Raw genomic sequence first — 16,761 nt, forward strand, 5'->3', positions numbered from 1 at the left:
ATCTGCAGACCATTAACTTTTACGGTTAATTTTATTCGTTTATTTTTATTTTTTTTTAAAGATACCTAAAAGAGAAAAACATGGCCTGAGAATCTATCTCTAATTAACGTACTGTACCTCAACCTGTTTATCCTGAACATAATTCAAAGTTTGTGTTGAATTTTTGTTGAGAGGAACGAAGGGAGGAAGCGTTTACAGATTTCTTGATGGCAAACTTGAATATGTACAGAATTTACACGTCCTGTCACGACCACCCGATATCCGAGTTCATAAAAATCACTCTTTATATTGTTTATTTAACCTTTTTTTTTTTCTTTTTGGCCGGTTTATTATTTTAGGAATTTGTGTGAAATCGTGTTTTCATGTGATAGTTTTATTAAAGGACGTCACCGGCTGAAAGCGTCACCTCTGCAGACCATTAACTTTTATGGTTATTTATTTATTTATTTATTTTAAGATATTGTCATTTTGAAACAATCCACTGAACATTTCTATTCATTTAAACGTTTTCGACTGAATACTGAATCAAGTTCCTCTGAACTAAGAACTTTCTCCAATCTTATCCAAAAAAAAGGAAAAAAAAAACAAAAAAAAACAAACTCGTCCAAAATGTCGATTTTTGTCGTCGTTGTTCCGAACTACAGTGCAAACAGTAGCCATCGTGTGAAGGAGATTGGCAGTAAAAGCATGGCTAAGGCTATTGTCACTGCGTAAAGAGGCAACGTAAAGTAAACAAAAAATTCGATTTTGCACCTTCAAGGCCAACGAAATGGTTACTTGTTCCCAAAGAACCAAAAGCTACAGCCACTAAGTGGAGCGTGTGCATGAGGAGAAAGTCACGTACGTTTCTCACCTCCCTGAAAATAATGGCAGTGTTTAAAAGCTTGTCTCTTAGAGTCGGTATTTTATTATTACACACCGACTTTTCTGGAGAAATCAGCATCAGTTTGTTAAAAAACGCAGAACTTTTGATTTTTTTTCTTTTTTTTTCCCCTTTACGGCTAAAGGCCTGACGGTGTAGAATAAAGTAGAATAAATAAATAAATAAAAAAAACAAAACATGCAATTACCAAAAATATTCATTTCAGAGCTAGAGTCTTGAACAAATCCAACGAAATACGTCTGTTAACCAAGTTTAACGAATTAACGTAAGGTAAGCGTTGAGGGTCAAATGGCTACGGTTAGTGAATTCGTCATGCTTGGGGGCTTTAGGACAAAATATAAGGTTCAGATTGAGGATCTGGGGGAGATCAAGGAGCTGCTAAAATAATGATTCAAAAAAAAATGCAAAAAATCAAAAATTCAAATCAATTTAAGAACTCATGTGCTTGTAGAACTTCCTGCATATTTTACCGACTGAACCATATCAGTTAATGGCCTATATTTCCATACTAAAATGTAATATACTGAAGATGTTATACATATATATTACAATATTCCATTTTATACGGGGTTTCTCCGTCTTCTCTATTTTTATTTTGAACAATTCTTTAAGCCAAAGGTTTTTTTCGTTTGACCATTTTGTTTTTAAATACCCCTGAACTCTCGTCTCGCAGGTTGAAATTCTTTCAAATATACATATATATGATATATAATATATATGTATATGTTTAACTGGAATGCAATAAGATAGATATCGTAAATCCTGCTGTTATTATATATAATATTGGCTCTGCTATATCTGCATTTACATCATTTAAAATAGAATATCTTAGTAAAAACATCAAGATATACACAGATTAGGAAACAGGTAACAACATACAAACACAAACTAGAAATCGTATTTTTTTGTCTGCATACGGATATATACACCTGTGGTACACGTTTTTTTTCCATTCATGCGCTATCTACACTGATCATATTGCTTAAAAGAAGGGTTTAAGGGGGTTAAAGGTCATGGAGGATGGTCAAAACAGCAGGCGAAGACAGGAAGGAATGTTAAACACAACTTGAGGGGTGTGTGTGTGTGTGTGTGTGTGTGTGTGTGTGTGTGTTGGGGCAAGTGGGCGGTCAAAATACCGACAACTATTATAAAAGGAGGCGTTTCATTGCCAGACAAGAAGAAGAAGAAGAAGAAGAAGAAGAAGATTTTAGAGGGTGTAAGGATCCATACATCACTGAGGTATGTACACGCACTGGGTTAGGACCACTAAAAGGGGCGGGGTTAATGGCTAAAGGGGGGCAGAGCTTTATTTTTTGACGGACAGCTGGGCATCCACTTCTTCCTCCGGCTTGAGCACGTGCCACTGGGCGATGGGTCTCCGTGGGTTGGCCAACATATCCGACCAATGGCGAAGCTCGGTGCCTGAGCTGTTCAGCCCTATGAAAACTTTACCGATAGCATCGTTTTTGCCGATCTTGTCATAGTCCAGAACAGTTATAACGATTTGAACTTTCTGTAAGGAGAGAGAGAGAGAGAGAGAGAGAGAGAGACAGAAAAAAACACAAGAACACAATGGTTAATTCTGCAGATAAGTGACTAGATTTATTTAGATGTGAAAAATGTCGTGTGTTCTGGGACTCCCGCATTCTGAGATTCTAATCACGCTCGATCTCAGAACTATGTCATCAGCCATCTTTGGTCACGGTGACACTAAATAACATCATATTTACATTTACATTTACGGCGTTTGGCCGACGCCCTTATCCTGAGCGACTTCCATTTATCTCATTCATACGTCTGAGCAGTTGAGGGTTAAGGGCCTTGCTCAAGGGCCACACAGTGGCAGCTTGGCGGTGCTGGGGCTTGACCTCCTGACCTTCTGATTAGTAACCCAGAGCCTTTAACCACTGAGACACCACTGCCCCTGCAGGTCTAAGACCGCCCATCTCAATCACGACCAAAGAATTATTTTACAACGCGCAATATTTCTTTTGGGCCAAAAATCGTTTAGCATAAATCCAAACAAGTTTAAAGGAAATATCTTAATTAGCTAGATAAGTCTGAATTCCTCACACAGGGAACACAAGGCTTTGATTAAGTGGTTGGTTATGTGCTGTATTGAAGCACACATAAGCCTAGCGACTTCAGTTTGTAAGCGGTATAAATTATTGTTTAATTACAAGTTGTTATGCTAATGAATAAAAGGGAATTGGTCCAGCAGAACAGGAGAGAGAGAACGATGCAGCGTGAATAGAGAGATCAGTAACGAGACGACGACGAGGCCTGGGTTAAAGCGTGCTGACTTCGGCCTCACAGAGACTCGTTTCCTTCACGAACGTATAATCCTTCAGAAAGTGAGCGATCGTATTTAATACTTCTCCGTTTTTTGTTTATTTAAAGTTAAATTAAATGCAAATGCTACAGCTTTACTTCTAGTTGAGATGCATATTTCGGGCTTCAGAACTTAACATATAGTTCCCAGGTTCACACACACACACACACACACACACACACACACACACACACACACACATTTAGTTATACATATAGGTGCATCTCAAAAATTTAGAATATCATGGAAAAGTTCATTTTTTTCCATAATTTAATTCAAAAAGTGGAACTTTAGCACTTTATTGTGAAGCACTACGGTGTGGAAGTAGATCTACAGCGTGCTAGATGTTTGTCATTTTCTTCTTTAAACTTGTAAACTCAGAGTTAGCAAAGATTATGGTTGATGTTTTAAAGGCCCGTTATTGTTAAAATGATTATTTTTTTTAATTCCTCACCGACCAATCTCAGGTTTTCTAAAGAAAGAAAAACAGCCCCTTGCTAATCGTTTTCTGTATTGATTGAATTTACAGCTCTGAAGGTCGGAGATCAGAGACCGGCGCTCAATCGTAGTTAAGTGATAGTCAATATGGATTATAGATCAAACAAGATCTAGATAACGAAAGAAGGACAACCGAGGCCACCATTAAGCTCTGGTGCATTTTGATTGAATCAGATTCTTCCTCAAAGTGGTACAGTCAGCACACTGATAATTAGCAGTGTACAGACGTCATGGCTTGGAGAGACGGATGTTTTCACCAGCAAAACATCTGGCTAAAAAGCTTACTCGGACCGCCAGAAGTGGTTTAACATATGAATGGATTTAAATAAATAAAAAAAACACCTCTACACAGATATAATCCTCATTTCACATGAAACAGCAAAGAAAACTATTCATTTCTTTATGTTTCTAAGATATTTTGACAGAGTGGATCAGATATGCAGCATAAAATATAAAGCAAATCATTGAGCTAAAACTCCAGGACTGGGAATCGTAATAACAAATCAGGTGATTATTTGGGGAATGTTTTTGGCTGGATTATTCTGGAACTACGTAGCTGCATGGCTGGTTTCTTGGGAAGGTCTTAAATCGGGTCTCTCATTAGAATCAGGTTAAATCCGGGATACGTAACATATCGGGTGTATTAAGTCAGGCACAACACAGAGCTACAGCGTTCCCGGAAATCCATTTTTACGCCCGTGCTGTAAAACCAAGCCAATTTTCCATGTAATCAAATACCGAAGAGGCACCGTAAAGTTATCTACCCTTTTGGAAGAGAGTCGACTTTATATTTAATGAGTTGAGAGTGGGACATTCTGATTAGCAGCCTTAGTGCTGAATTGAAAGCAGAACACACACAGCAAATCCTCTGAACCGTGAAATGCAAAATCAATTTGGAGCACTTTGCACTTATTTGCAATGCCGCCACCAAGCATGGATTTTAAAATGACTATCAGCTCCGTAAACCCTATTTAGGGCCAATTGGAGTATATTTAAAGTGTCAAACGTGGCCCTGGTGCATCGTTGTTACCTGGATTTGTTCAAATGGCACTTCGAAACTGAAGGACTCATTGTAGTAGGGGTTCAGGGTGTTCTTTTTGATTGTCGTCTTTTTCTTCTTCAGACGTTTACCGTTCTGCATCAGATGGATCTTCACGTACGGGTCTGCAAGAAGACACAAAAATGGCAAAGTTAAATCATGGCACCTTAAAGATAAATCTCTCTGTCAATATCTCTACCTTATGAAATCCATTTATTCCTCGATCCTAACCCTAATACATTCCAGACCCTACATGACCACGCCCACCAGGACCCTTCACAGACCTTACTTGATATATCCTACACTATACCCTCATAGTCCCCACTAAACTCCTCCCAGATTGTACGTGATGCTTCTAAGTTCCCACTTGATTCCTTCCTAAACCTTACCAATAAACTTCTCCCAGACAGTTCCTGTTCTGTACTACACCCCACATGATTCCACTTGAACCTCATTTGAGCCATTATAAATGCTACTTACCCCTACCAGATCCTGCATGATGCTTCCTAGATCCCACTTGGTTTCTTCCTAAACCCCACCTTACCGCATCCTAGACCCTACCTCACACCATTTAGACCCACTTGAACCTTCATAAACCCAAATGAACTCCTCTCAGATCATACCTGACTTTTACTAGACCCCAACTGACTCCATGTGAATCCAGTTGGAGCCCAAATAAATACCATTTAACGTCTTGCAGATCCTACTGGATGCTTCCTGGATTCCACTTTATTTCTTCCTAGACACAGCATCCTTCCTGCTTATGTTTGCTCTTATACAAGACTGCCTTTGCCTGGTTTATTCCACATAACCGTGTCCAGATCCTACCTAAACCCAGACCTTACTTGACCTTGGTGGACACCATTAAGGACCTACATTCTTAATATGTCCTACTGTGTAATGGTTAACAACTGATGGTTTGTAATTGTATTTGTAGTGGAAACCATTAAATTTACTTCCTGATCAATTTGATTGATGCCAAAATACTCCAAATTCTTCAACAGTCCTAGCTGTGCCATAGTATATCTACATTCTCAGTTAAACATACACAGTGACCTGACCATTATCTCAGATTCTTTCAGTGTCCGACTGCCTCAACGTACTGCTGAGACATAAAAAAAAAAAAAGACCTGAAAAACCCAGACAAATCCGGAAATCAATCTGTCGGTGGTCGTCTGGGGCAACTGGAGATTTGCGCGAGTTCACAGACATCCTGTATCTTTGAAGAAATTTGCACTTACACCAAAGCCATTGGGAGACAACAAAGATGGAAGGCATTTAGTTCACCAAAGTGCTTTAAGGCAAAAATCCCATTAAAAGCATTGATGTGGAAGGTTAGTGAAAAGAAAGTTTCAGTCAGAAAAAAAAAGTTATATGCACTGTCCTGTTTAGCCTCGGGCATTTTAGCAAATACAAATAGTGTATCCTTACCTCACCACGTAAACACACCGTCATTTCCATCATTTCCATCAAAATGTTCTGCATGTTTTACATTTTAGCAATAAGACTGTATCATCCAAAGACCGCAAGCCACCCAAACAAGTATGCAGGGAATGGAAAACACACTCACCAAGTGATTATTTAATTTTTAAAAAAATAACTCCAGATCAATCCAAGCTCGCCTTTCTTTCAAAAGCTTTAGAAAAGGTATTGGTTTCTTTTTACAGGTACATGTATCCAATTAATAGCCTCTGAAGGCTTTTCCAGTCAGGGATTTGCTCTCACCATGGCACTTCTTCCTACTGCAGGTGATTCTAGTTCTATTAGTAAATAACTTCTTGATCTCAGTGCCTCTTTACCACAGCATCTTACCTTCCTGTCTGTACTTTGCAATAGCGCTTCTGCCTGGTTTAGACCTTTGTTTTTCTGTTGGTAAATAAAAATCTCCCAAGGTGTTCCACAAGGCTCTGTCTTAGGCCGCCTTCTGTTTGTCATCTACACGCTCCCTCTGAGCTCTATCACTCATCAGTTGTTCGACAGTTTCATTTCCAGGTTGACTATCTATCTTAGTACGCCACCTTATTTCTCTTTCCCTGCTTTCATGACAACTGCCTGTATCACATCGTTTCCTCAAGTTAAATTCTGATAAAAAACATCATTTTGTTAGGACCAAAGGCAACCTATTTATGATCAGTGATGTATATCTTGCCTTAAACCAGAGGCGTCCAGTCTTATCCGGACAGGGCCGGTGTGTGTGCAGGTTTTCAGTCCAACCAAGCAGAAGCCACACCCGAGTCTATTGAATGCCAAGATCAGCTGATTAAACAGGTGGAATCAGGTGTGGCTCCTGCTCTGTTGGAATGAAAACCTGCACCCACACCGGCCCTTTCCCGATAAGATTGGACTCCCCTGGCTTAGATGATGAATTAATTCTGACTGATTACTCTCCTTCCAGACATTTTTATAACTTTATAACTAAAGCAGCATTCTTCCACCTATATAATATTACCTGCCTTTGCTTATCTCTCAGATTTCCTAATGGAGAAGTTCTGGTTCATGCCTTCATCACATCATGTCTAGACTTCTATAACTCTTTACCACATGCAAAGCACTGTAACGTTCCATCATACCAACTCTTTTTATCTAGAGGTGTGGTCTTCTTTTAATCTTTACACACAACTCTGTGGTTCCTTGCTTTTTTACTGGCTTAAGGTTGGCTTAGAGAAGATGGGTCGAAAGATGATGAACTCCTTTCCCTCTCGAAATAGCTAAGCTGAAATACAACCGCTCTTAGGCCCACATGACCTTCCTAATTCCACTTTTTTGCTCCCATTTTTTAATTTATTCAAAAAAAAAAAAAACAACCCTCTTTTGGACCCACCCAACCACTCTGGTAGATCTCTCTTAAACCTGCCGGAATACATTAGACCCTCCTGAGCCAACTTGCCCCTCTGTACACCTCACGTGACCCATTCTAGTTCTTTCCCAAACCTTGGTAGACCACACTTAAGCCACCCAGAGCACACCTGACCCCTCCAAGGGCTCCAAGGTGGTGACTTGATGAATTGACCTCTCCCAGATCATACCGACTCCTCTTAGATCTGACTAAACCCACTTAAACCACACTGACCCCTTTTAATCCCACTTCTCTTCTCTTACTCAACACCTGACCCCTCCCTGATCTTACTTAAACCAATCTGAGCAAACTTGACTGCCCCTAAACCCACTTAGCCCTTCCTAATCTCCATCTAACCCCCTTTAGACCCTACCCACCCTACCCTAGTCCCTGCCTGATCCCTGCTAATCACTCTGACACCTAGCTAACACATTACAGTTCCTAAAAGGACCCTTCTTAGAGCTGACTTAAAACCAAATAACGAGTCCTAACCCCACCTGACCATCTCCTAGCCTCGACCTGTCCCATTCTAGACCGCTTCCTAACAGAGATCTTTATCCACCTGCTGCATGGTACTGAAAATGTAATACATGCTTCTTTTTGTCTAAATGTCATTCTGAGAGACACTTTCACCCTCGCTCTTTCTTTCTGTCTCTCCCGCTGCTATTGCTTCATTTCCGTACCTGCAGTTGAGCAGATAAATAATGATAAAAATAATATCTCTGGCATTTACAGTCCCTGTGTGATATTTCCTTTATCTTCCTCATCATCAGAGAAATATTATATATATATAATGTAGGACAAAATGCAATACAGTGACAATGTTATAATCTAATCTAATCTCATCTCATCTAATACTGAAACTGACTGAGTCTGTCTGTCTGCAAGACTGTCTGTTAATGTTTCAGTTTGTCTATCTATCTATCTATCTATCTATCTATCTATCTATCTATCTGTCTGTTTGTCTGCCTCTCTATCTATCTATCTATCTATCTATCTATCTATCTATCTATCTATCTGTCTGTCTGCCTGTCCGTCTGTCTATCTATCTATCTATCTATCTATCTATCTATCTATCTATCTATCTGTTTGTCTGCCTCTCTGTCTGTCTCTCTATCTATCTGTTTGTCTGCCTCTCTGTCTGTCTATCTATCTATCTATCTGCCTGTCTATCTATCTATCTATCTATCTATCTATCTATCTGTCTGTCTGTCTGCCTCTCTATCTATCTATCTATCTATCTATCTATCTGTCTGTCTGCCTCTCTGTCTGTCTATCTATCTATCTATCTATCTATCTATCTATCTATCTATCTGTCTGTCTGCCTCTCTGTCTGTCTATCTATCTATCTATCTGCCTGTCTATCTATCTATCTGTCTGCCTGCCTGTCTGTCTGTCTGTCTGCCTGTATATCTATCTATCTCTCTATCTATCTCTGTCTGTGTATCTGTCTGTCTATCTATCTTCTCTTTAGATGCTAACACATAACAGACACATGGCGCCTCCTGTTGGAAAAAATCTGATACTGCTACAAGGGTCAGAGGGACACAGAGAGACAGACAGACAGCCAGAGAAAGTTTGTGAGCAGTTGCCTAGCAACATGCAGCCAGAGGACCGTCTATGAAAACTGTGACTGCAGAAACACAGAGGTCCCAAATCCCAGCGCTGTCTCAGACGTGTTTTAGGCCACGATAACGCTTCCTCATTACCACACCGATTTGTCAGTGATTACGCTGTTGTATTTATTCCACAACCACACAATGTGCTTTTACAGATTTTCTCAACCGTTCTCAAGCTTTTTTAAACAGTCTTAACATTCTCTAAACCTGTTTTATGGGACATCATAACTCTATTGCATGTCTGCAAAATATATTAACACTTCATTCATGCCTCAAAACCTAGCTATTGTGTCAGTAAATTGGTCAAGACCACAGTGAAAAGGTTGTTTTTCCACTGCGTGAGCCGTACTGGTGGAAACGTTTAGAAGTTTTTTCACCATGCCAGGCAACCCTGTAAATATTTGTTATATTACTACAAATTTCATCTCTGTTCTGCGTTCTCAAGCTGAAAGCTTTGTCTTGGCATGGCACATATTCCCAATATGGCGTAATAAGCAATGTTGGAAACAGAAGAAATAAATAAATGTTACACTCAGCCAGATTGGGAAAAAGTGAAGCCCACTGACTCATATATACAGATATATATATGGCTATGAAAATATGACGAGCATTGTGTGACTAACAGTTTCTCCTGTTGCAGATGAGTTTTAAAATAAAATAAAACTAGCACACAGGCCTTATTTATGATTTATGAGTAATTACGTGTATTGTAATTGAAAGAGAGTGGGTCTTGCGTTCCAGTCGACTTGGTGAGCGATTACTCACCGTAAACACGCTCTGACTGAAGAAATGAAATAAATTACAGGCCGATGATGAGTTATTATCTCTCTGCGCCAAGCTACGGTGAAGATAGTCGCTAATTATTGGCATGATCACCACAGGACTATTGTTCTAACCGTGCGCTTTGATGCTGTTCCCTTTGGGAGAAGAAAACCACTCCCACATCCACAATTACACATCATGCAGACCGTACAACCAGCATTAGAGATGCCATTTTCATGGAGGCTTTGAAACCGAAATAGAAAAAAAACACACACACACACACACACACACACACAAAATGGAGGGAAAAAGCTTTCCAGTGCAATCTCTGGGCTTTGAAGATGGACCGTGCTCGTTAAATTCGTGTTCAGTCATCTGGGATAAAGGGAAAAAATAAGGACAGACAGAAAGGATTTTTCCATTTTGACATTTTCGGTGCTGAGAGATTTGAATTAGCGTGAACGCTTGAAAGCACTTCAGCTAGCGCTCTGATACGACGTGCTAGCAACACATCAGTGCTAGCTTATCAGCAGATGAAAAAAAAAGAAAGTCCATATAATCAGTGAACTCTGAGAGATGCATTAAAATCCAAATCCTTTAAAACCTCATGCTGCTGTACAGTATATTTCTCCGCAGCGCTAGCAGATTAGCTTATCAGACCTGACAAGAGGCCCAGAACTAGCGGCTTTCCCTTACAGAAAACTTACTTCAAAAGTTTTTCCATGTCAGGAATATGCGTAGTGAGCGGGTAAAGAGGGGATTAGTCAGAGAAGAAACCATGACAGCAAGACCAAAATGAAACGTTCTGGTTTTGGCACAAATGGTTATATTTTGATGTAAACCCAACGCTGCTCATCTCCATGAGAACACCAGCCCCAGTGTGAAGCATGGTGGTGCTAGCGTCACGTTGAGAGTTACTCTTGTCCTACTGGTTGCTTCTCTGACTAATCCTTACATTTTATTTTCGTTTCAAATGACCAAACTCTGATTGATTGATAGTGATCCAGGACTTGTTTTGATCGCTCCTTGTCTTGGTCTTCTTGATGCTGTTTGTTTAGGTATATGCTCTCACACACACTGGGTTCTTCCAGGAACATCCAGGATCATGTGACACCTTAATCACACACAATGCAACTCCATTCAACTGATTATGTCTTCTGATAACCGGCAACCGGTCGCACCGGAACTAACTGAAGGGGGTGAATACTTATGCAATCCCAACGTTTAGGGTTTTCATTGGTAAATAATGTTGATGATTATATTGATATTGTGTGTAGATTCGTGACATTAAGTCCATTTCAGTTCCAGATTGTAACACTACCACGCTGGAAAAAAACCCCAATAGAAACCCTCACAGAATTTATAATGGTTTTAATGGTTATAATGTGAATTGTATTGTTTTTAATGGAAACTGTAATGGTCCCTGTGGGTCTCTACTGGTCATTTCTTCCTTTCTTGCCTTCTCTTGGTGGCATGTTTTGTCTAGTGGATACCATTAAGGACCAATAATAGTAATGGTAATGGTTCTAATGGTTTGTTATGGTATTTGTAGTGGAAACCATTAGAATTTCTGCGATGTATTTTATTGTTGTTTTTTTTCCCCAGCAGCGTACTAAATGAAGGGAACGTTAACAGGGGGTGAATACTTATGCAAGGTGCTGTAAAAGAATCATGTGCGAGTGTAAAAATGTCTGAAAACCACACGTGTATGTAGACGTGACTCCTCTGTAACGGACAACTAGCGGTGCACAACAAGCTATAATGCAGATAGTGATAGCTCGTTATTAGCATTAACTCCGTCTTCCCCCTTGAGGAGAAGAAAAAAAACACCCCCACCTCCACAATTATACATCGTGTAACTACTTTCCTGATGCAATTTTAATGAAGGACCTGCAACAGAAAGACAAAATGCACCGAACGAAGGAAAGAAGTTCATGTACAATCATCCTGGCGGTTAAATTTCCCCATTTAAAGACAGATTAAAATCAAATTAGCACGAATGCTCGGCACTTCTGCTAGCTCTCGTCCCTGCTAGCTTGCGTTCCCCATATAATCACGTGCTAACTGCAGGTTTGAAAACTGACAACTCACCTGAAAGACCTCCGACGTCCATCTTCTTCAGGTTTTTGGCCTCCAGGACGACGACGGTGAGTTTGCCGGCGGTGGGAACGTAGCGCAGAGAGAAGCAGATATCACCCAGCTTCTCTTGCTGTGGAGGAACGTGGAGGAAATAATCATTAAAAAAAAAAAGAAAAAGATTTCCACATGATTTCCAGCTGGTCTTCTACACCAGCTGCTTTCCAGTGCAGCTCAGCTATTTCATTCTCTAATTTTATTTATCATTTCTTTTACTACAGCAGATGGTTTTTATTTGACGCAGCTGTTAAAAGACCAACGGAATAAAATCTTCCCAATAATCAGAAATCTATGTGCGTTAAGCGTTACTCTGATTATAACCGTTAATTGAGGTTTAAACGGTTTTTATGGTCTGACACTCACAAATGATACGGCCGTTACTCTGTTGAACACTTTATCAACGATTAATGGAGGAAAAAGATTCTTTTTTTTGTTGAAGAGATAATTATCTTGACCACTTCAAATATTTGTTTATTTTTGTGAAAATTCGCTCCATTGATTCATTTTATTTGATATTTTACAATTTATTTGTATTTTAATATAAAAAACGGCATATTTAGGTGCCATGAGGATGTCAGAACTTCAGCAGATACAGGATTGTCTGCTCGGAAAGGGGAAGAGAAGGAACTCCGAAAACCCGTAAGCCTGAATATTGAATAGTTTGTTAGTGGTGGAATAAAAAACCAGCTCTGGATGTTGGCAGTACTCCTTCGTTTCCTCAGTCTATTAGACGTGGAGTTCCTCAAGGGTGTATTTTAGGCCTGCTTAACTTTTTATTTATTTATTTATTTATTTTTAAAATCTATTTGTTTATGTCAATTTTTTATTGTATTTCCATTATCACTTAATTAACGCTCACGCATCTAATTTATCATTCTTTTGTTAATTAATTAAGTGCCTTCATAATTTTTAGCACAAAGATGAAATTTAAAACATCTTCAATTGTAGGAAATTCTTGACGCTTAAAAAAAAAAATAAATAAAAAAAAAACTCAGTCAGTTACTTGGGCTGAAAAGTTTCTCACTAAGTCACATGAAGTTACTGTTTTTGCTGCTTTATGTCCGTGTTGTAGTTAAAAAGTCGATGGCTACGTTACAGAAGCTTTAGTCCAGCTTTTTATAACAAGATCTCAAAGAACACTGGACACAAGCTTCAGACTTCTTCTGAAACTTTCCATAAGGAAAAACAACAACAACAACAACAACAACAATGCACTAAAACAGAACACTTTTTTAAGGCACTTTTATTTTTATTTCATTCATTTGTTTTTATAAGCTTTTTTTTTAGACTCAGGAAAAACATCCAATTATTCTCACGTGTCTGAGTAAGTAAATAGATTAGTGCCAAACATTTGAAACTTATTGGAGTTCTTTTTCTTTTTCTTCTTCTTTTATAGAAAAAAAAAAACCCAGCAGCTGCTACAGAGTGAAAAGAAACAAGAGGCTCTTTAAAAAAAAAAAAGGAGAGACACGATTTCAGGAGACCTCTTATGTCACTTAGAAGGAGGATTGTTTGGAACAAGTGAGATGGAGGAGCTGAGAAACTGCAGCACTTCAAAATATTAAGAAAAACTGAGTTGTGCTGTTTTTGTGGGTGTTTTTTGTTGCAGTAGAGGACAGAGAGGCTCCGAACCCTGGGGGCGTCTGAGAGGAAAACAGAGCCATGTTTTACCTTTATATAATAATAATAATAATAATAATAATAATAATAATAATAATAATAATAACAATAATAACAATAATAGCAACAACAACAACAATAATAATAATAATAATAATAATAATAATAATAATAATAATAATAAGAGGAAAAAGAAGAGCAAGGATAACAACAACAAAACAACAACAACAACAATAACAACAATAATAATAATAATAATAAGATTAATAAGAAGAAGAGGAAGAAGAAGGAGAAGGTTTAATTTATATTTAATTACCTTATTTTAACTATTTATTTTTATTTTGAATGAATTTTCTTTTCTTTTCTTTTATTTAATTTGGAACTCCTTTCAAACTCATTTTACTCCAGATCTTACACTTAGTGTTTCTCCAGTAATCTGAGGTTCTTCATCGGTTCTTCTGAGATGTGAAGAAATTCCCCTGCATTTAAACACTGTGGTGAGAAACACCACCACCTTGACATCTATCCTGGCGCTAACTAGAAGATGTATTTATGGAGATATAATTATGGGATGGCTTCTCCAAATGGTGCACTGCAGGAGTGATCTATGAACCTATGATTAGATATTTAAAACACGTTTCAGAGTGTTTGATAAGAGTTTCCTCTTGATGTCTGGAGTGGACTGAACACTTCAGGAGACAAGTCTGTATCGACACCTTGCTCTTTCCATCTCCATCTTTTTTCCACCTCCGGTCGAGGAATAATTGACCTTTCCATAAACCAAACCATGCCACAAAAACAAGGTTCCCCTGACAACCAGAGCTTAAACACTATACACCATGACATTTAGCATGAAAATTGAATCTCCTGAACCCGTGCGAGAGAAGTCACAAGTTTATTAATGGGAGAGCATCATGGCTGGCTGATTAAGTGACATTTTCCCAGGAGATGGATTACTCTACGATCCTTGAGCCTTGTTTCAAAAAAGTGCTAAAGGAAAAAAAACACTTAACTTCAGAACTCAGTAGAACGGTGTTGATGCAGTGATTATTACATGCCATTATTGGAACATAGCAGTGTTTATCCACTATCTCCTCATCTCAAACTAATCCCATATTCTCCGATAAACACCTGCCAGAAAGTTCTCCATCGTTAACAGCGGTTCATCATTTGGATCATCAGGTATTTTACTAATCTTTATACCATTTTGAAAACATTTAATGGTGTTTGGTGGTCTTTAAACGTTGGAGAACACTGTGCATTTGTTGGAGTTTATTAAAGAATTAATGTGTGTGATGGTGAATGTAGGCGTGTGATGGTGAATGTCGGTGTGTGATGGAGAATGTCGGTGTGTGATGGTGAATGTCGGTGTGTGATGGTGAATGTCGGTGTTTGATGGAGAATGTCGGTGTGTGGTGGTGAATGTCGGTGTGTGATGGTGAATGTCGGCGTTTGATGGAGAATGTCGGCGTGTGATGGTGAATGTCGGCGTGTGATGGTGAATGTCGGCGTGTGATGGAGAATGTCGGTGTGTGATGGTGAATGTCGGCGTGTGATGGAGAATGTCGGTGTGTGATGGTGAATGTCGGCGTGTGATGGTGAATGTCGGCGTGTGATGGTGAATGTCGGCGTGTGATGGTGAATGTCGGCGTTTGGTGGAGAATGTCGGCGTGTGATGGTGAATGTCGGCGTGTGATGGAGAATGTCGGCGTTTGATGGAGAATGTCGGCGTGTGATGGTGAATGTCGGCGTGTGATGGTGAATGTCGGCGTTTGATGGTGAATGTCGGCGTTTGATGGAGAATGTCGGCGTTTGATGGAGAATGTCGGCGTGTGATGGAGAATGTCGGCGTGTGAAGGAGAATGTCGGCGTGTGACGGTGAATGTCGGCGTGTGACGGTGAATGTCGGCGTGTGACGGAGAATGTCGGCGTGTGACGGTGAATGTCGGCGTGTGACGGAGAATGTCGGCGTTTGACGGTGAATGTCGGTGTTTGTGTTTTTAATTTTTAAATGTTAAATGTGTGTATTATAAAATGTCCATGGCATATATTAAGTTGAAAGAATGCTGTATTCTTACTTCCTCTTTCTCGGCGCTCTGGAGATCCCGCCACTCCTCGGTCACATGACTGAAGTCCACCTTGTTCATTGGCACTTTAACGTCTCCGATGGCATCGTGTTTGGAGAAACGGTCAAAATCGTACACCGTCATCACCAGCGTCTTTCCTCCCAGCTCTGTGTACGGAACCTGACGGGACAACAGGACAAATATTAAAACTCCTGTCGTTCATATAAACCTGATAGAGCCGGCGTTCCCAGGTTCCTCCAGATGTTCAGAGTTCTCCTGACAGAGGTTAGACATAGGAGGCAGAGGTGGAGAAAACTGAACTCCACTCTTATCCCCTTTTCACTTCAGATTCACTTCAGGAGTATTTCAGTTCATCTGCTTTCTCCAAGTGATTCTTGTTCATGATGTTTATTAGAGAATTTTACAGAAGTGCATGTGGTTTCATGTAGAAATACATTATATAAATATATATTATATATATTATTAATATTTCATTACGTCTACATGAACATTCTGTAATTGTCTGTAAACACGTAAAACATTTCCTAATTAGAATAACTGCTTATTTAATTGATTCATCAAATCTTTAAATGTACTAAAAGTAACTTCTGATTCACGACAGCAGAGTCACTGAACAAGCAGGTGATTTTTTTACTATTACTTTTTATGTTAACGGGATGTTTTTAGATGATTTATTTATCGATTTATTTACTTATTTTCCTGTGATTTTCACAGACAATTTATCTACAGAGTTGGGTGTAACGCGTTACTGTAATCTAATTCATTTTTTCCGATAACGCAGTAATGTAACGCATTACATTTTAAATGTATATAATTCGATTACAGTCACTGTTAGCAATAAAAACGACGTTACTTGCGTTACAAATTTATTGTTAAGAAAACAATATTAAGTAAAATGCACTTATCACACGTTTTGTGATTCACGTTACGTAACTGAGCGTCAGTAAAA

At 39.1% G+C, this 16,761-nt stretch overlaps 1 protein-coding gene across 1 annotated transcript in view; it reads right to left on the bottom strand.

Moving 5' to 3' along the window:
- Window positions 1-700: 700 nt before the first annotated feature.
- Window positions 701-16,761, bottom strand: part of LOC128623152 (synaptotagmin-1-like) — a 20,889-nt gene continuing 4,828 nt past the window's right edge. The window contains exons 2-5 of the mRNA XM_053650038.1: window positions 15,804-15,971; window positions 12,061-12,178; window positions 4,744-4,877; window positions 701-2,396 (exon numbers count right to left, since the gene is read on the bottom strand). Of these exons, the coding sequence (XP_053506013.1) occupies window positions 2,190-2,396; window positions 4,744-4,877; window positions 12,061-12,178; window positions 15,804-15,971 (627 nt within the window). The 3' untranslated portion in view covers window positions 701-2,189. The remainder of the gene's footprint in view (window positions 2,397-4,743; window positions 4,878-12,060; window positions 12,179-15,803; window positions 15,972-16,761) is intronic.

The sequence above is a fragment of the Ictalurus furcatus genome, chromosome 19 (genome assembly GCF_023375685.1).
Source record: "Ictalurus furcatus strain D&B chromosome 19, Billie_1.0, whole genome shotgun sequence".
Classification (NCBI taxonomy): Eukaryota; Metazoa; Chordata; class Actinopteri; order Siluriformes; family Ictaluridae; genus Ictalurus; species Ictalurus furcatus.